This window comes from Salarias fasciatus, chromosome 8, assembly GCF_902148845.1.
Source record: "Salarias fasciatus chromosome 8, fSalaFa1.1, whole genome shotgun sequence".
NCBI classification, from domain to species: domain Eukaryota; kingdom Metazoa; phylum Chordata; class Actinopteri; order Blenniiformes; family Blenniidae; genus Salarias; species Salarias fasciatus.
This window is the reverse complement of record NC_043752.1, coordinates 9906814-9931217: the sequence shown is the minus strand read 5'-3', so window position 1 is coordinate 9931217 and position 24404 is coordinate 9906814. Positions and strand designations below refer to the sequence as shown.

Below are 24404 nucleotides of genomic sequence, written 5' to 3'. Positions count from 1 at the left end.
TCCTTTAGGGCGGGATGCGATGGACATGTTTAAATACTCTGTGGTGAAAAACGTTCTTTTCAAGCTTGAAGAGGAAACACAAACTGAAGCCAACATGGTTGACTGGAGCGACAAGGAGCGCAGCGTGATCACCAACCTCTTTTCCAACTTGGACAATGAAGACATCGGTGCCAAGGCCCTGTCCAGGTACATGACGGGTTTTCTTTTTCTACTGGATGCTTCATGCACTTTTATTAATTTAAGATAAAAAAAAATAAAAATAAAAAAATGCCCCCTTTAGGTGCCTGATCGTCAACGCCTCCATTCGGAGTTATTTCACTAGCTTTGGAGACCTCAGCAGCAACGAGGCCATCGCATCCAACCCCAAGGTTGCAGCGCACGGAGCGAAGATCCTGCAGGATCTGAGTCGCGCTGTCAAGAACGTCGGCAACGTGAGGGCAGCTTCCTCCGAGCTGAGTGCGCTGAACTCCGACAAACAGAGAGCGGATTCCACCTATTTCACGGTGAAGCCTCATTTTATTGCACTTTTTTTTTTAATTCATATGGAATTCATAATAATTAGAATGATGCAAGCTTAAATTCAGACAAATCCATTTGCGTTACGCTGCTGATCTCATCATGATCTGTTGTGTTATTATTTTTGGGATGCGTGTAACGTGTGTTTCTGTTCCTCCAGCTGTTTTCCGACAGTCTGTCATTCGTCTTCGCGACCGAGATGGGCAGCGGCTTCACCATAGAGACCCAGGCCGCTTTCAAGAAGTTCATGGCTGAGGTGCTGTCCGCTCTGGGAACATACTACTACTAAATCACCCACCTGGACACAGGAGATCTGAAGTCTGTAGACACATCTGACCAGACAAAAGAAATAAAAGCTCACCAAAGCAAACTGACATCTGCATTTATTATACATGTTGGGACAAATTTTAGAAGTTAAAAGATTGTTACTTTGTTTTGTGAAACCGGAAAAAATGTTAAATTTAAAAAATGATTTGTCACCATCATGTCCTTTATTTAACCAGGATTTAAATCATCAAATGTTAAAAATGGCAGTTAAAATAATGCTAATTTAATAAATGTTTGATTTATACATTGAATCCGCCGAGGCTCACAAACAATTTCTGCAAATCATTTTACCAACACTCAAAGCGTGTGTGGCTGATTGCATTATACGCGCAGCTTCTGCATTTACGCGTGGACCTTAATGGCGCTCCTGGGTTCAGGATTTTACTGACACAGTGAAACAGCTTAGCTATGTTTTACAGTTACAATATAAATAACAGTGGTCAAACAATTCTGTTTTGGTTTTAAGTGACCATAAAACAGAAGACCAGAAGTCTTCTTTGTCCAGATGAGGACTTAAAAAGACCAAGCAGGGTTTTGTGAGTCGTGGCCTGGAGAAGTGTCGTCCCTCTGGTCTGCATCAGTTGAACCCAGCAGTGTTCAGTGTCCATTGGACTGACTGTCTTGTGATGTTTCCACCAGCAGAGCCCAGATTCGCTGGCCTTGGTGCTGATTCTTTCTCACCTCTCTCACTTCGTACCGCAGTGTATTTTGGCTTCCTTGCGCTGAGACTTTTTTCATGTGTTGAGTTGATTAAAAAGCAACTGGAGTAGACATGCTTTAGAATTGCTTTTATTATTTGGAATTTTAGAATGTTGGCTTTTCCCAGAGACTGTTGGGGTTTTCAAAGGCTGAATGTTTTTCTCTCAAATGTAAATAAAAGCTGAAACGTTTTCCCTACACCTCTTCTACTTCATCTTGTTATCTTTGGGGAAATATTTCTGGTCAAAGAAAACCTTTCTGGATGAATAACTTTGAGTCACAATTATCGCGGGGGTTCATCCGAGCGCGACGTGAGCATGCGCTCTAACAGCGCTGCGCAGAGCGCACGGAGGAAACGCGCGATGGAGAGTTTGACATCATCTCAGTTGTGCCTTTTTCAGCGGATTATCAGCTACTGTAGTGAATATTGTATATATTCAATTTGTGGATAATCGATTTGTTTTCCTCTTCCACTTCTGTAAGTTGATTTCAGGGAGCTGGACCTTAAAGGAATACTTAAGGACCCAATATATGCAGGCATAACAAAATAGAAGATATACATTTAAAGAAGGCGTCGGTTTTCACAAAACTGCAGGAGATTAGAGTGAAGCGGGTGTGTCTGTGAAGGGGTTATGCTTAATGCTTATCACATGAAAACCATTCAGGTCGTTGGAAGTAAGAGAACATATAGATCAGTTGCTCATGCTTTGTTTTGTGCTCTGAATATTTGTGTAAATTGGAAGCACTAATTGCCCCTATTGAAATTTTATTAATCAGAAGGGGGAAAATGCATGAGGTGTTTTCAAAATCACCTGCTCTAAATGAATTCACTCAGAGTGGCATCACTGTAAAATCTTCCAGAAACGTCTGGGCATTTCCGGGCCTGGCGGGCCGGGCCCGCCCATCCAGCCATCGGGCCGCCCCGCTATTTTAAATAAAGTTGCAACCACCCCCAGTGTCTGTTTATAATGATGCTGCTAAACCTACGTTAATTCCAGTGTCAGTGAGGGAAGTGCTGCCAGGCGCTGCCGCAACCAGCGCGTTTCATCTCCCCCCTCCGACACCGGCCGCACGGCAGCAGCAGCAGCAGCAGCAGCAGCAGCAGCAGCAGCTCTCCTATCCTATTCACTCGACTCGTGTCCAGGGTTTGATATGTATGGAAGCCCATTTCCGCCACTTGAAAAGAAAAACACCACACGGTATGTCATAATTATGAGATACTAAGTCGAAATTATGAGATACTAAGTCATAATTATGAGATACAATCTGCGCATGCGCTCCAGTGCAGCCGCCTCCCACACGAAGATCTTTGGCGCCGTGAGCTGCCAGGGAGCTGTTACACAGAAGTAGATTGTCTGTACATTGAGATTTATGACTGAAATAAATGAAATACTTGATGTGCTTGCTGAGTGCTTGGTATTATAGTAGCAAACACACCCTGGAATGGATTGTAAGCAAGAAGCAGCTCTGAGTTGGAAAGGATAAAACCATAATATGGCTGAGGTTGCAACTTCAACTGCATCTGGAAACCTGTGGTCACGATCAACAGATTGCCGTCGGCAGTTCACAACCCGACACGACACATCTTTATTAGAGCGTGTTGTACCTGGTCTCCACAGTAGGTGGCGCACACAGACAATGAGTCACGCATGACTTTTAAAGAAGCGCTGATTATTACCTGTCAGGTACACGGCTTACCGAGAGAACCGCACTCTTTGACTGCTGTTTCGTGGCCTCACTTTGAGCTGTTTGTTTCTGGTTTTACACACAAGGTATGGATAATATAATTACGTGTAAAATAAATACGTTCTGAACATAAATGGACTTTGGCTTCTTTTGAAAAACCACGAATGACGTGTTCACTAGATGTTTCCGGGAGCAGCCCCTCAGTAGCTTAGATTTTTCTCTTTTAGTACTCAGATCTCAATAGTACTCAGACCTCAGTACTCAGATTCAGACACTCAATACTCAGATCGCAATCTACAATCTTCATACAGGAAGCGGCTGTGATGGGGCGCATGCGCAGATGTTATCTCATAATTTCGACTTAGTATCTCATAATTATGACTTACTATCTCATAATAATGACATACCAGGTGCGTGTTTTTCTTTTTCAAGTGGCAGAAATGGGCTTCCATAGTTTGATGCACTTTCACCTCAAAGAGGCACAAAACACACACTTGATTTCAATGTTTTGTTTTGTCAATTTTTCATCTTTCTTTTTTTCATTACATTTAAGGTTTGTGCAAAAAAGAGTGGAAATGTTATGATGTCAGATATATTTCTAGAAACATTTTCATTTCTCTTCAGCAGTACTGAGAACTTCAAGTTTGTGCACTTAAGATTTTTTTGTTTGTTTGTTTTGGTTTTTGCAAGCACTTTGATTAGAATCCAATGCTGGAGATTTATTGTTTCTGAAATTTCTGAAATGTATGATCTAAGTTAAGCTGAGTATATTTGCAAGTCACTGAGTGATTACTTTATTCTATTTTTAATTAAAGACCAAACTCCTGTCGTGTTTTGAAAAATACAGGGAAACTTACTGGGCCCCCCACAGCTCATTTCCTCCAGAGCCGGGTCTGTTTCTATCTGAACCTGCTCATCTCCAGCCTATCAGCCTCCCTGTCCTTTAGGGCGGGGCGTGGTGGACATGTTTAAAAAGACTGCAGTGGTGCTGGTGCGCTGTTCATTCCTTCATTTAAAGTCTGAACAGAAAATACAAAAGAAAAGCCAACATGGTTGAGTGGAGCAACAAGGAGCGCAGCATCATCACCAACCTCTTTTCCACCTTGGACTATGAGGATGTCGGCTCCAAGGCTCTGTCCAGGTACATGAAGGGGTTCCTTTTCCTTCAGGATGCTTCATCCACTTTGGCTTAAAAATAGTAATAATAATAATAATAATAATAATAATAATTATTATTATTATTATTATTATTATTATTATTATTTTTATTATTATTATTATTATTATTATTATTATTATTATTATTATTATTATTATTATTATTATTATTATTATTATCTCGACTTCTCGTCCTTCTCTGCCTCTACAGGTGCCTGATCGTCTACCCCTGGACTCAGAGGTATTTCTCCTCCTTTGGAAACATCAGCAATGCTGAGGCCATCAAATCCAACCCCAACATCGCAACCCATGGAGTGAAGATCCTGCACGGCCTGGACCGCGCTGTGAAGAACATGAACAACATCAAGCAAGCTTACGCTGAGCTCAGTGTGCTGCACTCCGAGAAGCTGCACGTGGATCCAGACAACTTCACGGTGAATCTTCAGCTTTTTGCACATTTTCTTTTTTCATTAGAATTCCTAAGCATGATGCAAAATTCAGGCAAATTCCTTTGCGATGCTCTCCTGATCTCATTGTGATCTGTGATTTTGTTGTTATTTGCTGTAAGACATGCATATAATGTCTTTTTATGGTCCTGCAGCTGTTGTCCGACTGCGTGACCATGGTCATCGGAGCCAAGATGGGCAGCAACTTCACCATCGAGATCCAGGCTACTTTCCAGAAGTTCCTGGCTGTGGTGGTGTCTGCCCTGCGAAGGCAGTACCAGTAAACCACCAGCCTGGACACCAGAAGGAGATCTGAAGTCTGAAGACACATCTGACCTGTCTCCTCAAAAGAAATAAAATCTCAGCAAAGCAAAATGAACTCTTTTTATTGTTGGTATTCATTTACACCCTCATAATGAAACACAACACATTTACTACAGTCATGCCGCCATGCCAAAAGAATCAAAAGCATTATTTGATAAAGGATGAAGTTGATCAGCTGAGCTGTTACTGTATAAATAGTTCAGAGATTCCTTCAGGGCTCTATAACCACTGCGGACATTGGATTTCCTAAAGATTCAGCCATTTATAATGTTAATGATGGCAGTTAGAATATTGCTAATTCGTTAAATATTTCATTTTCATTTCTATTTCATCCTGGATGACAAACATTAAATTATTTGACGGACCTCCAAGACTGCGGATTGCGCGTTACGCGCAGCTTCTTTGCGTAATTACGCGTGGATCTTGTTGTCGCTCCTGGATTTAGGGTTTTCTTACCGCAGTCGTTTCTCCCAAACCAGCACATAAAAATGTATTAAAGAATCTTTTTTTTTTTTAATTATTTATCATTTTCAAGCAGCTCCTGCAGTGTTTTTTATTTTCTCATATTTTTATTGATGCATTTGACTTTTTATTAGAACAATAACCCTGTTTAGTTATCACAAAGAAGCTTAGAGAGCCTGAAGTTGTCAGTTTTGTCACTATAACTTGACTTTGTTTTTTACTTTGTGGCAACAGAGAAATTTTATCGAATTCTAATTCCAGAAAAATCACATTTAATGAGAAAATTATGTGTAAGTCTCTGTTCTTATTCTGTTCACGATAGATTTTTTTATGATTTAATGAATATTTAAAAAATTAAACGGCACAGAAATAGAAGTGGTACAGGGAATAAAAAAATATTTGCAATCAATTAACTTCTTCAGCTATAACAACATTTTATAAAATGTCTCCGAAGAAAAGAAAGACAGAAGTTAATCAATATTGCAAAAAGCTTAGCCTGATGAAATCTTTTTGGATAAAATCATTTGCGGAATAATTGTGAGAAATTGGAAGATCCATCCTGTGAAGAACTGCAGATCCCAGCTGAATATGGGCAAATGTTAGTCCCTGAATAACTTACCAGTCAGTACAAAAATCAGAAATCGTTTTCAAGCCCCCTGAGTTATAAGAAGATTCATGTGATTTTCTTTCTTAAGAACTTCTTTGACTCTTGATTGAAATCCATCACATTGGTCCAGGATGCAGGTTCGGTCCTTCGGCTTTCATCCTGTTGACATTGAGCTTCTAGTGAACAAGACTGAAAGATAAATTGCTCCGTATAGAGGCTGAGCACCAGCAGAGATAAAAAAAAAAAAAAAAATACTGTCACATCATGTGCAGCAGAGGCAGGCAGAAGGGTGTTCAGCTTGAGATAGGTCTTCATGACTGAGCTCCATGGTGTCTGGCACATTCAAGATCAAGCTCAAGCGGCCTCTGCAGTCTGCTGGAGAAGAAATCCTCTTCATCAATCAGCACGTGACTTTCTTTGCTGAGCCTCGCTCTCATGCTTCGTCATTTCAAGATGTTTCCTCAAGGCTGCAACTGCCAATAGCAGATAAGGCAATTTGATTCTTTAATGTTTGATAAATATTCCTGAATACATAGTTAAATCAATTAAATCTCAGGAAGGATTCTTTAGTATTAAAGACAGACCATCAATATCTGGCAACCTATTAGGTGAGCCATGACTGAGATGTTATTTAGTAAACTCATAGAGCTGGGATTCTGAAGAATAATTTGACATGCAGGTTAGCTCTATGTGACAGGTTTGCTTGTTTTTATATAAGAAAAAAAAAAGCTAATCTTATTCAGGGAAATTACTGCAGTGTAGTGATGGCTGAATGAGGACCACTATGTTCTCAAACCAATATGATGCAGTCTGTTCAATTATGGTTTGAAACACACTTCATTGTCATCCTTCAGATCTGAGAACCAAATTAGAAACTGGTAGGTTCAGAAAATAAAGAATTTGGTTTTTGAGGCTTCATTTGGCCACCATACTGCAATGCAATGACTGAAGCACCATGTGGCATTGGGATCACTAACTCCACAGAATTCCAGTCAGCCCCAATTCATCCAACAGTGATCCTGTTTACAGACCTCAATATGCAGGAATAATAAAATAGAAGAGACAACATTACATAAAAGACTGTGTGTGTTTCTTAAAAAAACTGCAAGGGATTACAGTGAAGTGGGTGTGTCTGTAAAGGGGCTTAATGCTTATCATGGCAAAACATTTACATTCAGATCACTTAAGCTAATAGATCATATAGGAACCCTTACTCATGCCCTGTTTTCCAGTCTCAATGTCTAATTGAAGCACTATTTATCCTCCTTATGCCAACAAGCCGACATGACTTGGTTCAATTTCAATGGAAGCAATTTGTTCTAGTTTCATAAAACAAAATACTGACTTTGGCACAGAATTTATGTGACTATACATGTAACTCAGTCTCATTAATATCAGGCCAACCAATACTGACAACATCTTTGCAGACTTCCCTTGGCCAAATTAATGAGCTTATAACAAAGCAATATCATACAAGTAGAGGATCTTACCTCAATGTGTTTGTTGAGATTAGATTAAGTCTTGTGAGTTGGCAGGGCACATTATAAAACCAATTAACATTTGCAATAAACTTGAAATCATGATGGATATTTTTCTTGCATATTTCGGATTTAAACACACTTTAAAGGTTGGCTAAAATACACAATACCACATAGTACTACATTTTACTCCAACTGTGAACTTTTGAATGGAGAGTGGGAGCTTTAACTTTTGATGATGGACGGATTGTTGATTGGAGGGACGGGGTTCATGAGTTGTTTTTAAAATCACCCCTTTTAAATTAATTTGCTTTATGCTTCATCAGTTTAAAAACTTTCAGAAACTTCTGGACATTTCCTATCTGAAACCTTTCATCTGCAGCCTATCATTGTCCCTTTCCTTTAGGGCGGAGAATGTCGGGCGTGCATAAAAAGCCTGAAGAGGAGCTGATGCTCCCGTCAACTTTTCTTTTCAAGCCTGAGGAGTGAATCCAAACAGAAGCCAGCATGGTTGAGTGGAGCGACAAGGAGCGCAGCATCATCAATAGCCTCTTTTCCACCTTGGACTATGAAGATATCGGCTCCAAGACTCTGTCCAGGTTCATGATGGAGTTTCTTTTTCTTCAGGATGCCAATTCATTCACTTTCAATAAAAAAAAAAAAGAGAGAGAGAGAGAGATCTCACCTTCTCGTCCTTCTCTCCCTTTAAAGGTGTCTGATCGTCTACCCCTGGACTCAGAGGTATTTCAACAACTTTGGACCGCTCTACAGCGCCGAGGCCATCACATCCAACCCCAACATCGCAGCCCACGGAGTGAAGATCCTGCACGGCCTGGACCGCGCTGTGAAGAACATGGACAACATCAAGAACGCTTACACTGAGCTGAGTGTGCTGCACTCTGACAAGCTGAAAGTGGACCCCGACAACTTCACGGTGAATCTTCAGCTTATTTTATTGCACTTTCTGTTTTCATTAATCAGCAATTCAAACTTATTTGAACGATGCAAGTCTTAATTGAGATCAAATCGATTATGCTGGAGCGCATAATTGCGATCTGTGATTGAGTTGTTATTAGTGCAGTAAGAAATGCATGAATTTCTGTCCCTGTAGCTGCTGGCAGACTGTCTGTCCATCGTCATTGGAGCCAAACTGGGCAGCAACTTCACCATCGAGACCCAGGCCACTTTCCGGAAGTTCCTGGCTGTGGTGGTGTCTGCCCTGGGAAAGCAGTACCACTAGATCACCAAGCTGCACACCACAGGGAGATCTGAAGTCTGTAGACACATCTGACCTGTCTCCTCAAATAAAATAAAAACTCAGCAAAGCAAATCGATTTCTGCATTTATTAATTATACAAGTAGGACAAACTTTAGAGGTTGAGGAAGATGATAGAACATTTAAAACTGTTTGTTATTGCTCAAGTGGGAAAAATGTTGAGTCAAAAAATTATTAATTAGATTCTTAGAAATTTAGAACATTATATAACCTGCGCAGCCTGTTGATAGCTCGTTGTGAGTTAAAGTACATTTTTTTCACTTTCTTCAGCCATCCCTATGGTTTTAATTTATTTTCCTGTGTATTTGTCAGTTTTTAAGCATAGGCCTAAAGATTTTTTCCCCATCCATTTTTTTTTCATTTCTGTAACTCACCTGACTCTATATGTTAAAAAACGTGTTTGAAAAAAAAACCTCTATTAATTCACGCCTTCAAACAGCACAAAGATATTGTATCTAACAATAAAACTGCTCAGTTATTACTGTCAAAATAGTTCAAACATTTGTTCAGGGCTCAACTGTAACTTTATTTTATTCACCAATGGGCAGAGGATTTCCTAAAAAAAAATCGTTTTCAACCATTTATAGTATTAAGTGTGGCAGTTAAAATCTAACTTTTCTTTTTAACATTTTATTTACATATTCAATTATTCATGGATGACAAATAATTTCAGTAAATTTTTCGATTAACACTCAAAGCGCTTGTGGCTGATCGCGCTCAGCGCAGCTCCTTTGCGTAATGACGCACGGATCCTGTTGGCGCTCCTGGGTTTAGGGATTTGCTGCCACCGCCGTTTCTCACAAGCCGACCTGTGAATATGTATTGTAGATTCATTTTTTTGATAACTTCAAATTTCCCAACACCTCCTCAGTGTGTTTTGATTTTTTTCATATTTTGAATGAACCATTTTTGCAGTTTCTTCATTGTGTCTGTCTTTGGACGTTGGGCTATCACTTCCAAGACGATCAGAGAGCCTGAAGTTACATTTTTTTAAAGGGTGGGCTCAAAAGTTAGTGTTTGAAATGCCTGGGCAAACTGCATTTTACTTTGAAGTGATTTGGTCAGATAATCTTTCATCAACTGGAATTCGAATTACATTTTAAGACCTCATTTTAATAAGCAGAATGAAGACAACCATTAAATTGAAACTAAACAGCCGGATGGGTTTAATTCTAGGAGTTTTGTTTTTAGAGCCCCAAAAGTACATGAATGTCCTTTTAGCGCCACCTGCTGGGTATAGTAAGGAGCTGCATCATCCTCAGGTTGTGCTGACACTCCTGAAGGAGATTAATTTTAAAATAGAATCTCATGAGTTGATGACAGGAAGCTTTTGAAAATTCACTGTCAAGTGACTGACGAGGACTGTGGGGTGGGATTGAACAAGTTCTTTCTTCCCACTGCTTAGAGAGCAGAATGGGGGGGAAAAAAAAGAATGAAAACAAATGTCGGTCTTTTTTGTCAGTCTTTTGAAAACATTTCTAATATTGATTTTGTTCTATGAAAGCCTATTATAAAAGGAATATTATTATTGCTTGAAATAGAAAAAAAAGAATGCTTGATTCTGACTCGGGATGTTTTTAGTGGGCAAAATTAGAGAGAGCAAATGTTATTTCTTGGAGCTTTCACAAAACAGCACTGTTGTCTCTTTGTGTAACTCAACATAAAATTAGCTTTTTATTTAAAATTGTAATGGCACAATTAATCCTTAGGCCCATCTTCACCTGAAATGAATAGCTGGATACCATATATGTAATTGCACACAAAGTCTAGATTGTTTTTGTCACATGTACACAACTTTTATCAAGACAACCACAATTCTCCCAAACATCCAACAAAATAAACTGACAGTCTATCTTTTAAATTTATAATTTTGTATTGCCTAATAAGAATTACTCAGGGAAGTGTTTGTTGTGAAGGATCTTAAAATGTTGTTGTTTGTACTATTAAGTCTTTATTTTGTGTTAAATCCAGGTGTATGGATTCCAGTCAAGCGTCCCCCGTCTTCATTTCACTTTCAGGTTCAATTTTCAAAACAAGAACGTGTCTTTGGGAGGTTCTTATCTGTTTTCCAGCTGCAGTGCCAGATAGTCTGAGCATGGGGAGTCCACCCACAGAAAAAGAACTTCAAACATTTGGCCTACTTCACCATCAGCTGACTCTGTGTTGTACTTAGATAAGATGACAACAAGTTACTGTACACACAGTAAACAATGGTAAATCTGTACTGTCAATTTCTCACCAAAGTTTGAACTCTGCCGTTGCCTTCCCAGACCCAGTTTGCACAAATCAGCACGGCGACTTTAGAAATTGCTTCAAAAGACTTTTATTTTTCAAACAGACAACATGGGTCATCTGAAATCAGATCTCCTTCTGGTGTCCATTTTGGTGGTTTAGTGGTACTGCCTTCCCAGAGCAGACACCACCACAGCCAGGAACTTCTGGAAAGCGGCCTGGATGTCTGCAGTGAAGTCGTTGCCCATCTTGGCAGCGATGACGATGGTCAGACAGTCGGACAGCAGCTGGACGAACAGAGACAGATGACAGATCAACGTTATCATTGGCTGCCAGTTGTGTCATTCCAACAAAAATCTTTGAATGGAAGTAATCATGCGTCTCTTCATTTGAATTGAAAGACAATTTGGCGCCATACCTTGAAGTTGTCGGGGTCCACGTGCAGCTTCTCGGAGTGCAGCACGCTCAGCTCGGAGTAAACCTCCTTGATGTTGTCCATGTTCTTCACGGCGCGGTCCAGACCGTGCAGGATCTTCACTCCGTGGGCAGCGATGGCTGGGTTTGTCTTGATGGCATTGGCGTTGTAGAGGTTTCCGAAAGCACCAAAGTACCTCTGAGTCCAGGGGTAGACGACCAGGCACCTTGGAGGAAAGAGACATGCATGAATATAACGGAAGAAGATGTGAGGAATGATTCTCACACAGGTGAGTGAGAGTGATCAGTACCTGGACAGAGCCTTGGAACCGATATCTTCATAGTCCAAGTTGGCAAAAATGTCGCTGATGATGGCGCGCTCCTGGTCACTCCAGTCAACCATGTTGGCTTCTGTTTGTTTCTGTTCAGGCTTGAAAGAAAAGACTGAATAGAGTCGAGTCTGAACTCCAGCTGTATTTATGGGACCCGGGCCCCCACCCCACGCCCTGACAGAATGGCTATTGTGGTAGGCTGCAGATGAAGATAGAGAGCTTATCTTCGAACTTCTCCAGAGCTTTCTGGAATGTTCTTCTGTTTGTTTTAGTCAAATGAATTTCACAGGAATAAGCCAGTAATTATTCTGGTAAATAGCATAATTTGTTTTAAATAAATAAATAAATAAATAAATAAATAAATAAATAAATAAATAAATCTCTTCATGATAAAATTGTTGTACAGTTTGAAATAGTTTCCAATTTCCAATTTACTTTGTCCCCTTGTCAATTTTTCAGCCTAGATGCAGCTAATCTGAATGAATATATATATATAAAAAAAATGGATTAAGCAACATGTTGCATATAAAAAAGACAAATATATGCTGTTAATTATTCATATTTATGGAACTTCTGCACAAAAACGTGTAACAAAACAGTTGTTCTCAATAGCATGAAGTTAATGTTTAATATAGACCCAGTGACAAGTGCATAAGAAATGGTCAGAGAATGTGAAATATGTGAGACCTTAATGTTTCTCAACATGTGTAAATGTGTTGCATGCATAAAGCATGTATTATAAAGCTGAAATTTTCAGAGATGCAATCTCTGGAATATGGTGTTTAAATGAATGGCCAACAAAGCATTGAACAAATCCCATTTCATGCACGCACTTAATTGGGGCAAGGTCAAAGGTTTTTTAATATATTTAATAATGACATATTTCTCTCCATTTGCCAACTGAGAAATATTTTCAAATATTTTGAAAAGCAATTATAAAAATCAACTGCTTCAAGGATGAAAAATATAATGAAATTGCACCTTTTCTAGGATTGTCTGCCTAAATTTGAAATGCTGGGATGTTGTCAAATTGGCCCAAAGGCCATTATGATCTTCAGCCTAACTTTATCTATGAAACAGCTGTGGTTAAATGTTATCTGCACAGGATAAGTGCTTTTGTTACTTTTGAGTTTTTGATGATTATCAATTAAGTTTCAAGCTTCTTCATTCAAATCGCCCTCACATGAAGATTTTCAAGCATTTGGAAATATTCAAAATGGTGCAAACAGCGATAGGAAACAATTAAAGGTTCAAGAATGAACTAACTAAAAGAAAGGGATGGAATTTATTTATGTGTCATATTTAATTATTCAAGTGTGTTTCTTGTAAATAGACACTAGAATTGAAATCGGCAACAAATTATCAATTTTTTAAAAAAATAATTTAATAAAATTTCATTATATTATTTTGTTTTAATCCTACTGAAAAGGTTTCTATGTTTCAAGATAAAATATCAAGTGCATCACCTTATTCTGAAAATTCATAACGGTATAAATTTTCATATTGAGTCATATGTTTCACGAGAATTAACATCTTATGGCATGACTGTGCTGTGGTCGCCCATTGTTCACTGAAAATTAGAAACAGGCTGCTGCAGATAACAACAATGTGGCTTTGTAGATAACACTTACAGTAGGAAATGCTCATCAGTTCTTGGCAACTATGAAAACAATTCACTCACTCAGTCATTACAAACATTTCACAATTCACTATATATATATATATATATATATATATATATATATATATATATATATATATATATATATATATATATATATATATTTATTTTTTTTTTTTTTTTTTTTTTGGGGGGGGGGGGGGGGGTGGGGGGGGCGGTTCCAGATATATAGATCCATATTGTAAAAAATACACATGGCTGCTACTGAATTGGACTGTGTTTCACTGTAGTCTCACTTATTATCTGACCTCTGTGAATTCTATGCATCTTCAAATACAGTATGGGACAATAGCATGCAAGACTACCTGTATCTTTCTTTTAAAAAAAGAATGAAACAAATAAAATCAATCAATCAATCAATCAATCAATCAATCAATCAATCAATCAATATTGTAGTGTATATTGTAGATTTCACGTGATCACTGGTTATATATTGCACATTTTTGGGTGATTAATTGTACTTGAGTGATTATTTCTTTACATAATTCTATTTGGCTACATATCTCATGTAGATTTTCTATCCTTTTGCTTTTGAGTAAATACTTTTGGAGGATGAAAGACATATTTTGACTGTACTGTGTCTTGCGTGGACAGTAGTAATTGACAATAAAGCTCACTTTGATTTGACAATATATTTTTTTTAAGAACCTTGTAATTAATCCATAAATCACTGATACATAAATCTATGATTTATTAGAATAAAATAACAGTGCCCGTGTAGGCAAAAATGGATTCTGTTTTCATTTTATGATGTTAATATATTTATTTTACAACAATCTAATTATGAAATTGTGGGGAAAAAAATTATATCTGTCTTGAGTTTAGACTTTTAAGATTCAGTAACTATCATGAGGTCTGGAGGAATAACTGCTGGGTTGGGCTTAAAGTGCAAAGTAACGCATACGAATAAGTTGTTCTGCTTTTTACTTGTGCACAATAATCACAAGTACCTTTTTTTTCATTTTCTAATAGTAATTCTCAGATATATTATTTTTTTCCAGCAAACTCTATAAACCAACTTCATGTAACTGATTTACATAGTTTGAGCATCACTAATCCTGAGAACTCTTTGTTTAAATCTCCTATAAAGTATAAAACAAACAACAGAACATTCCAGAACACTCTGGAGAAGTCTGAGGGTTATCTCAACAGCTGCATCTTCAGCCTATCACAATAGCCTTTGTTTTTGGGGCGTGGGGACTCAGCAGTCCATAAATACAGCTGGAGTCCGGACTCGACTTCACAGCTTTTCTTTCAAGTCTGAACAGAAACCAACAAACGCCAACATGGTTGACTGGAGTGACCAGGAGCGCGCCATCATCAGCGACATCTTTGCCAACTTGGACTATGAAGATATCGGTTCCAAGGCTCTGTCCAGGTACTGATCACTCTCACTCACCTGTGTGAGCATCCTCACATCGTCTTCCGTTATATTCATGCATGTCTCTTTCCTCCAAGGTGCCTGGTCGTCTACCCCTGGACCCAGAGGTACTTCGGTGGTTTCGGAAACCTCTACAACGCCAGTGCCATCAAGACAAACCCAGCCATCGCTGCCCACGGAGTGAAGATCCTGCACGGTCTGGACCGCGCCGTGAAGAACATGGACAACATCAAGGAGGTTTACTCCGAGCTGAGCGTGCTGCACTCCGAGAAGCTGCACGTGGACCCCGACAACTTCAAGGTATGGCGCCAAATTCCTGTTAATTTCGTCCAATCAAAATCTGAAAGCACAGATTTCTCCGCACAATATCAACAATTACATAACTGTCTGTCTCTGTTCGTCCAGCTGCTGTCCGACTGTCTGACCATCGTCATCGCTGCCAAGATGGGCAACGACTTCACCGCAGACATCCAGGCCGCTTTCCAGAAGTTCCTGGCTGTGGTGGTGTCTGCTCTGGGAAGGCAGTACCACTAAACCACCAAAATGGACACCAGAAGGAGATCTGAAGTCTTTAGACCTGAGAGGAAGAACGTCTCATGCTGACTTCTTTATTAAAGGTCCACTGACGCAAATATCACATTTGTTCCTTGTATTAATACACAATCATGCAGACATTTTCTAAGTACAAACAACAGCACATTCATGTGCCATCAGTTAAAAAAAAAAGTATTGTGTTTAACTTTTGTTCACTGGAAGGGATTTCATTCTTTTTTTTTTCTTTTCTCTTTTTTTTTTTATCATAAGACCAAACTGTAATATGTGAAATATCAAGTTTTGATGAAATCAGTCTCAGCACACTGACCTAGGTAGAAACTAACATCAAGTGCCAAGATACGAATTTGTGCTGTATATCCATCAAGAAATCCTCATTTTATTTTCAAAGCCTTTGTCAATCAAATAATCCATCAACCCCCCAAAAGAAGTGTTCATGCCCAAAAATGATGCACAATGTGCTTTGAACCCGTCCAGATTAACTTGAGCTGGAGTTATCAGAGACTGCAGCTCAACAGCTGATAAGAACAACAACTTCTCCACTTGAAGTAGTTCGAAAACTGGAACTCAACGTCATTTTCAGCTCAAGTTTAACCAAGATTGCTGTTATTGTCTATTGAATCCTGCAGGTGGCAGTATTAACTGCCTCTAAACGTCTCTGTTTCATCAGGATCCTGTGTGTGTGAACCTCAGTAGGCTATTATTTCATTATCAGTGTGAGTTACTCTTATAGGAAGGGACATCCCAGCAGTTGATATTCATTTGATACATTTCTACTCAATTCTCTCCAAAACGACTGGAAAGGCCCTTCAGACTTCCTTCATCTTTCTTACTACATTATCTAACTTAGGGTCATGGAGGTGCTCAAGAAAAATACCAGCTAATGATATGAGAAGTTCATGTATGTGGCACTTCTTCCATTGATTTTAATGGCGGTGGAAACACTTTACTATGTTAGTAACATTCACCCATTCACACACTAATGCAGATACTCAGTCTGTCCAGCAGGTTGGGATTCAGTGTCTTGCTCAAGAACATTTCGACATCTGGACAATTTAGAGGTGAGCCGCTCCGTTATCTGAGCCATTGCCGCCCCACGATATCTCCAAAATACAAAAATAGAAGGTCACATCCACAGCAGCAGGCAATTCAGAGTCACCATTTGGCCTTAAAAACATTGTGGAATGAAGCAGGATTACCTGGAGAAAGCCACCGCACATGGAGAACATGCACATCCAATTGAGAGAGAGTCCTAAGTCTGAACTGGAAGTGATTACCTTAGGACTGAATGCTAACTCAAAGCACACATTTGTTAAATCAATACAATTTTACTCTGAATGTACTTGGTGTGGCAAAATTTGTCCATAAGTTCTCAACCTTTTCAAAACACAATATTTTATTCTGAGCTGTTTCCCTGGAAACCTTTGGAAGCAGTGAAATGATTTCAGCACCATGGATAGCTCCCAATACGTCACCAGCTTTAGCTGGCACAGAGATCTAAATCTGTACTTATGAATCAGACATTTTTTTACAGGTTTAGTTGAATGAGAAAACTGATCTTCATACGAGTCTAGATGGGCCACTGATCAGTGGCAGGTGTGCCAAATTTAATTTCATCCGATCTCAGTGACGATAAGCTTCATTACTGACTTGGATGTACGTAGAGGGCATCAAAGATGAATTCCTGAACTGCTTTTTGCCTGTGGATACAGCAACAGTAGGGAACCCAAGAGATAGAAAAGATAATACTCAGGTGAAGCAGGGTGGGTGGGATTTCTGTGGGGAGTTTGCATGTTCTCACTGTGCATGCATTGACTTTCTATTTGGCTTCTTCCCATGCAATAGAACTCACACCAGTGAGCAGTTTCTTTGGACTGTTGTAAGAACTTGTCTTACCTGGAGAAAAACAAATCTACAAAAAGTATTCAAACAGGAGACGTGATCATGATGAAAGGAGCCAGCTGGAGCTGAACATGACAGCAAAAATAGTTTATCAGCGCATGAGGTACATTTTTGAAAAAGCTGTACTTATTTAGCTGTACTTACTGTTTGTGTGTGTGTGTGTGTGTGTGTGTGTGTGAGACCTCGTCACAAACAAGGTGCATCAAGTGCAGGGGTGTCAAACATAAGCCCTGAGGGCCAAAACTGGACCTTCAGAAATTTAATGCAAAACACAGATTTGTTTTTTTTTTATTGTTTATTTTTCTTAAACACATTTCTTAAGAGTCGCAGACAGAACCTAACACTGATATCCGAGCTGAGACTATCTGAGCTGAGATATCAGGGATTCTGCCATTAAACGTGCTACCTCGTAGTGAGAAAACTGGCACAAGCCTCAAAATTAATGCTGCCCGTGTTGAATTTGTGGAAATATGAAAAATGCAATAAATATAGGAGCTTTTTTGGTTGTTGTTGTTTCACGATATTTTGCACCAGAAGGTATCATTAAAACTGACTTTTTTTTTCTGTCAAGATCATACAAATCTTCAGTTGTACGTGTTTGATTTTCGGGATAACATAAATATTTCTTCATGTATACACTGTGCCACGACAAAGAAAAACATTAACCTTTAACTTTGAAGGCTATTGTGGCAATATTTTGTCAGTCTGGCCCACCTACGATGAAATTGGGCTGTATGAGGCCCCTGAAATAAAATGTATTTGTCATTCCTGGTATAGTGGGTCAAATTGTAAAGATGATTTCCCCGTGTAATAAACAAATTGATGCAACATAAGAGTTTTTGTCTCAATATTTCAAAATTCATTTAATTGTATCATTGGGAATTCCCTTCCTGTTATATCACACCTTTTACCTGACGGTGCTCCTGATGCAGTAAATATAAGTCACGGTGCAGTTTGTGTTGTATTTCTAGCAAGATAGATTCAAGTTTGAAACCTTACAAATCCAATATTTATTAAAAGCTACCCTAGACTTTGAAATATTAACTTCTTATATCTTCTCTCCACCTGTGATTCCATTCCCTCTGTAATGGTTAACATGAATTGTCACACAGTTTGCTTGAGCCATGCAAGAACAATCAAATGTACAAGTGTGCATGACCGACATGATGTTTGCCGAGTCTGTAAATAGGACTTCTTTGTGTCTACAATAAAGAAACAGACGTGGAGATAGATATCAACAGTGAATGTGAATGCTATTTTTATATTATAACAAAACAATACATTATACCATATAAAGAAACAAAAAGTATAAAGGCATAGCATGAGAATTCTCTCATACACGCCTCAGGAACAATGCAGTTCAGTCTCATCTGTACTTCTCGGCGAGCACAGCCGCGAACGCTGACAGGTACTTGTCCATCGCCGCGTGTGCAATCGGAGTGAATTCGTCGCCCATATAGGCAGCCAGGGTGACCAGCATACAGTGTGAAAACAGCTGTGGAGGTTAAAAAAAAAAAAAAAAACTTAGGTGGGTGACACTGGTTTGAAATTGTGATTGTTTTTCATCAGCAAATTGGCAGAACAAGACACGTGACTGTTTTACCTCCAGAAAGCAAACAGATTTGTCTACCTGAAAAAAAAGTGTTTTAAACAGGCAGGAAGTCACTGAAAGAAGAAGAGTAAGATTAGCTCTTGCTGAATAAATTTCTCTCTGGGAAATGATTCATGGCAAAATCATTTTTTTATATACTTTTCTAAAAAAAGAACAGTAGGTGCTATATTTCTACAGGGTTTTTAAGTATTTATACAGAGTGTGCATGGCTGTAATACTGCTATATGTGTTTCAAAGCTTTCTTTTCCCCTCAATGAATTAAAAATGGAACTAAATTGACCACAATGTACATTGTCGGACAATATTGTGCATTTATATGTTAGGCTGATTCATTGAAAATGCACTGATCTCGGGATAAATTCCAACTTTATGTTACATTTGGAATAGTTCTGTTTGTGATTATGCATATAATTGCAACATTTCTTCAGCGTAAATCTACAGACATCCTTTCTACATGTAGGGTGTATGAAAGGAAAATTCTACGTGGAAAACTTTGGGAGGAAACCTGTGAACTGCAGGTGTGTTCTTCCTAACATTCCGTAGCCACCTTGAAGTTGGATGGGTCTATCCGGAGCTGGTAGGCGTGTAGAGTCTGCAGAGGTGCCAGGGTGACCATCAGCTGGCTAATATCTTGGGCTCCCTCGGCAATGGCCAGGACAATCTTCTTCCCGTGGGAAAGCAGGTGGGCGGATCCGGGACTGATGTCCAAGTGGGAAAAGTAAGTCTTGCTGCCTGGATATGAGACAAACATCCTGCGAGGGAGAGAGAACAGCAGATTTGACTGATCTTGGATTGATTTGGTGTCTGAGCACTCCACATGTGTGAAGGAAAGTAAGGAAGAGGTGTCTGCAATCCCCCAAATCTCACCTCTATCATTCATTAATAAAATATTGTGTATGAAGACCCATCCATGCATCCAGTCATCCATTCATCGATAGGGAGTTCCCCTTTCAGGTGCAACTTGGAAACACTCTGTTTACCTCTTGCAGGCCTTCCATTGTTTCACTTTCTCCATCACTACTTATATATAAGACCAAATCCATGTTTAATCCATGTTCAATGCTAAAAAGCCACCACTGGCATGGCAGCTGCAGATCTTTTTCAGGAAATCATCCATCAGTTATACACAGTAAGTTTACATTTGATCAATGATCAGGTATGCAGTCAAGTACCTACCTAAGAAGAGCCTCTGATCCAATGCGTTCGGCTTCAGGAGTCAACTTCTCCCATATTTCTTTGATGAGCGCTCTCTCCTTCTTTGACAGCATTGCACCGAGCACCAGGGGATAAACTGTTGCTGCTTCTCCAGAAAGACTTTGAAGTGTCTACATGGGCAACAGAGATGTCGTCTAGTCTACCATTGTATTGCTCCATAAACCACGAACATTAATTATTATGAAGATACGGAATAATCTCTGTGCTGTCTGAAGAAGACGAGTTGAAATGGTTTTGGGGCTCTGTGGACTTGTTATTCCCCTCCTCTGTGTTATCAGGCAGCAGGCAGGGCAGGGTGGGGGCCGTACACCACTGCGCTATCTTGTGCTCTATGTGCGTCATACTGAGTATTTCCACTATAGTACACCATCGACGAGGCAGGCTATTTAAAGGCAGCCTACATACATGAGAAAATACATACGTCAAAATGAAATCAGACATCCATGAGCTAGTGCTTGAACAGGCATTTAAACATGCTTGTTATTACACCTCAATGAAATACTGAGTGATGATTAAATCTTTAAAATTAATCGACATTTCCTTCACAAGGGACTTCTATTTAACAAGGAAGAAGAATTAAATATTTGATAGATAAATGCAGTGAAACATTCTGACTTCAAGCTTACTTGAGGCTAACTGTTTTGCAAATGAAGTCCCTCGAATGCAGCTCTAGAAGTTGTTGAACACAGAGTTTGGGTCTATTATTGAACTGCAGCTGTGTGTGGGAGCTCAGAGGATGGTGTCAGTAATGACCATGCTGCAGTGCAGCCCTGAATCAGCAGCACTGACAGATATGAAAGATAGAGTGAAAAAGTATGATATGAAAAATAAAATAAAAAAGAAGACTTCTTTTGGAGATTTAAAAGTAGCTAATAATCTAGCATGGATTAAGTTTGCTGTGTTTTAGTAATGGATGAGCTTTTCTCACCTTTCTAGAACCATGTTTGCTGCGCTGCAGTGAGTCGGCATTTAAAACTGAGAGTTGGTGAGAAAGGGAATCTGGTGGCAGCCATGTTAAGACCAGCCTGCAGCGCCTTGTGTGACTCCATTTGGCTTTATCCTTCTCCACATGTGGCTTCAGTGAGCTTTTCTATCATCATTGTCACTTTAGTAATATACAGTCTATCAATTTCTTATCTTTTGATTATTGATTGGTTTATTTTTTTAACCTGAAGCGATGAATTCCCAGTTCTATTTTGCAGTAAGATCTGACTTGATGTGTACTGAATTACATGAACTCTAATCTGATTAATCCCAAATACATTTCTTTTTTTTTTTTTACTACATTATGAGTCACACAGACCTAATAGTTGAACTGGATAAGATTTGATAAATGTTTATTATCACCTTGCATTATTCAATGAGCTCCTGATAGCTACAGTTTTGTTATTTGTACTAATTAATTGCTTTGAATAAGAAATTTAATCATTTCATAATTGTGACTTTCTGCTGCATGTTAATGACAAGTACGTGGACTTTTGAAGTTGAACGCTGTCTTTTCCTCCCCCGAAAAATATGGTGTCCAAAAAAACAACAATAATAATAATAATAATAATAATAATTTTGCATTTTAGAATCAAGCCCAGTCAGGCCATGACCTGATGTTTTTTAATCAAGACAATAATTGAAGCATGATCATTAATTAAAATCAATGAAAATTAATTAATTTTACCATTGGTAAAATTAAGCTGCTGTGTCCATGCTGACAAACAACACTGTGTTGTTTACTCTGTGTGTGTCTTATTGAGGATGTCATATATATTTTCCTTCTTCTGCAAAGAGAAACCAAAAGCAATCATTAAAGACACCACCACTGATCCCTCGGCTGAATAAATAAACACATTTTCCTCAAACAGTGAGACTGAACCACATTAAATCTTTTCTGTTTCCTGCCTGAACCGATGATCCTCAAAGAAGAACCACAAAAAAGAGAATTCTGTTGCAGTTAATTGAATTTAGAGACAGACTTCAGGCAGTTTTGTGGGTAGATTTCTGCACAAGCCTTTGTTAATGTTACTATTAAAAAAAAAGTGAAACTGCAGTGAACATGCAACAGTACATCTGAACAAAACAAACTTCAGCCAAATGCTGGAACATGAACTGCATGTTTGAAAGCTCAGGGACTGTCCTGTCAGCGTGTAGGCTCATTTATCAGTCAGCTTTGGCCAGCTCTGTTTCCTGTACTGGTGTCCGGCAGGAGCAGGACGGCTTTAAAGTGTAACCCGGCAACTTGTGATTGAAAAGGCAGCAGGAAGGAACCTGGTAGCAAATACTGGCAGAGCACAAAGCAAGCTCTCTCTCTCTCTCTCTCTCTCTCTCTCTCTCTCTCTCTCTCTCTCTCTCTCTCTCTCTCTCTCTCTCTCTCTCTCTCTCTCTCTCTCTCTCTCTCTCACACACACACACACACACACACACACACTTGGTTGCATGCACTTTTGCTGCATGGGTAATTTACCAGCAGCAACAACCAAGTGCATAGCACCAGTTAAACTAGTGCAGAGGAACCATTCACCACCAAAAGCAATACAAAAACATCAGAAATACACAATGGATGTCATTCAGCACTTTTAATCACTCAAAAACAAATGATGACTTGACACAATAATGTGCAAGCGAGGTATTGACCTCCTGAGTGTGTGGAAGTCATAATCACCATGAGAGAGTTCATGGGTATAGAAAGATAGAAAGATAGAAAAAACTTTTCTTGCAGTGAGATAAAATAAAACAAAATCAGTTGAAAAATATAATTAAATAAATTACGAAAGTCATTTCTTTCACAGTCTTGGTTAAGTCTTGAATATGTATGTGTGAGTGGTAAGTTAGTCTAGCATTCATGTGTTTGAATGATGAGCGGAAGCAATAAACACCGAAAACAAAACTGGGGCGGGCAGAGCCGAGAGCCCAAGGCCCAAGAGCCCAAGAGCCGACCCCCCACACAGGCCATGACCCACCCAGGAGAACCGGCCCACACGGGCGGCTACCCACCCCAGGGCCCCAGGCCCAGGCCACACTTTGATTTGTACCAGGGCGTTTTCATTGAGAAACAAAACCGTTCAACAGTTCTCTATCAGGATGTAAAAGTCCTCCAAAGCATCTAAAGAAGCCTCAAGGGAGCTTAAAGTATATTTAATTTTAAATACAATTTCACTGTTTCACCAATGTATCTCGTCTTCCTCCTCCTCAGTGAGAAGACACACTTACTAATCACACTGTTTAGTGATCTAATAATTCATCTTACTCTTTTTGTCTAGCTTCACATGCCCAAAACAAATGTAAAAATCTCTCTCCAGGGGCCTCCAGTTCTCAGACTTTATCCTTTGGATTACATTACACTGCAACAATTCTGCATTCAATTTGTTTGGTTCAAGGCTGCAGGGAAAGCAGGACTCCGCTGCTCCAGGAAAGGGATTTAAAAAAGGATCTACTCCACATATGTGCACAGGCAAATCTGTTAAAGTAGTAGGACCGGCACACAAAAACAGACACTTTTCAGATGATACTATTTCCTAAATAGAAAAACAGAAAGCATCGCATGAAATAGAAACTTTCCCTTTTTTATGCTGACACACTTTAATAGATTTGCATATAAAAGTAAAGCAATAGATTCGACAATGAGTACGTCCAGAACACACTTTTAGACTTTTCTGATTGAATTTTGAGTAAATACAGATATCTTAGCAAGACTTTCCATCCTTGAGCCTTCGGACTGCCTGCACGTGGAGGTAGAGCCGGCTGCCTGCAGGTGCTCGGTTCGCCCGGCAGGTGGCGCCGTGTGGTCGTTGGCCGTCCTCCAGTCATCCGGCGGCGGCAGCAGCGTGGGTGGACCCGCTGAGAGACCCGCCGAGACCTCAGTCACGCCGAGACTCCGCGCCGGTAGGGCGCGTGGAAGCGCGCAGGAAGCCCGTGCGCCTGGCTCGGAGCGGAGGTTTCATTTCGTGCGCATATTTAGCCTTTAATGAGCGCCGTCTTCTCTCACGTCCGGAGCTCGAGCAGGGCTGGATAAGTTATGTGGTGACCGGAGGTCCGCGTCGCACCGGGGGGGCTGCAGAGGAGGGACCGGACTCCGGGCTCAGTGTGAAGGTAAGGAGGAGGAGGAGGAGGAGG

General features: G+C 39.6%; 7 protein-coding genes across 10 annotated transcripts in view; 5 read left to right on the top strand and 2 right to left on the bottom strand.

Moving 5' to 3' along the window:
• The first annotated feature begins 4 nt into the window (after positions 1–4).
• LOC115393453 (hemoglobin subunit beta-1-like) lies at positions 5–1742 on the top strand. The gene is made up of 3 exons (XM_030098449.1): positions 5–186; positions 281–503; positions 677–1742. The coding sequence occupies exons 1-3, from the start codon at positions 20–22 to the stop codon at positions 803–805; spliced, it is 519 nt and encodes a 172-aa protein (XP_029954309.1). The 5' UTR covers positions 5–19; the 3' UTR covers positions 806–1742.
• A 2418-nt stretch (positions 1743–4160) lies between these two features.
• LOC115393458 (hemoglobin subunit beta-like) lies at positions 4161–5201 on the top strand. The gene is made up of 3 exons (XM_030098455.1): positions 4161–4369; positions 4598–4820; positions 4988–5201. Exons 1-3 carry the CDS (start codon positions 4278–4280, stop codon positions 5114–5116), a joined length of 444 nt encoding a protein of 147 aa, XP_029954315.1. The 5' UTR covers positions 4161–4277; the 3' UTR covers positions 5117–5201.
• Positions 5202–8154: 2953 nt separating this feature from the next.
• LOC115393459 (hemoglobin subunit beta-like) lies at positions 8155–9026 on the top strand. The gene is made up of 3 exons (XM_030098456.1): positions 8155–8302; positions 8415–8637; positions 8815–9026. The coding sequence occupies exons 1-3, from the start codon at positions 8211–8213 to the stop codon at positions 8941–8943; spliced, it is 444 nt and encodes a 147-aa protein (XP_029954316.1). The 5' UTR covers positions 8155–8210; the 3' UTR covers positions 8944–9026.
• A 2296-nt stretch (positions 9027–11322) lies between these two features.
• On the bottom strand, positions 11323–12075 carry LOC115393456 (hemoglobin subunit beta-1-like). Its single transcript, XM_030098453.1, has 3 exons — positions 11937–12075; positions 11630–11852; positions 11323–11498 (listed from the first exon to the last, which is right to left on the bottom strand). The coding sequence occupies exons 1-3, from the start codon at positions 12026–12028 to the stop codon at positions 11370–11372; spliced, it is 444 nt and encodes a 147-aa protein (XP_029954313.1). The 5' UTR covers positions 12029–12075; the 3' UTR covers positions 11323–11369.
• A 2812-nt stretch (positions 12076–14887) lies between these two features.
• LOC115393457 (hemoglobin subunit beta-like) lies at positions 14888–15607 on the top strand. Its single transcript, XM_030098454.1, has 3 exons — positions 14888–15016; positions 15097–15319; positions 15425–15607. Exons 1-3 carry the CDS (start codon positions 14925–14927, stop codon positions 15551–15553), a joined length of 444 nt encoding a protein of 147 aa, XP_029954314.1. The 5' UTR covers positions 14888–14924; the 3' UTR covers positions 15554–15607.
• Positions 15608–17983: 2376 nt separating this feature from the next.
• hbae4 (hemoglobin alpha embryonic-4) lies at positions 17984–20634 on the bottom strand. Its single transcript, XM_030098930.1, has 3 exons — positions 20262–20634; positions 19633–19837; positions 17984–18968 (listed from the first exon to the last, which is right to left on the bottom strand). The coding sequence occupies exons 1-3, from the start codon at positions 20351–20353 to the stop codon at positions 18840–18842; spliced, it is 426 nt and encodes a 141-aa protein (XP_029954790.1). The 5' UTR covers positions 20354–20634; the 3' UTR covers positions 17984–18839.
• A 3512-nt stretch (positions 20635–24146) lies between these two features.
• rhbdf1b (rhomboid 5 homolog 1b (Drosophila)) overlaps positions 24147–24404 on the top strand; it is a 34978-nt gene continuing 34720 nt past the window's right edge. For all 4 annotated transcript variants that reach the window (XM_030098426.1, XM_030098425.1, XM_030098424.1 and 1 more), the window contains exon 1: positions 24147–24380. The gene's annotated coding sequence lies outside the window, so the exon portion shown is untranslated. The remainder of the gene's footprint in view (positions 24381–24404) is intronic.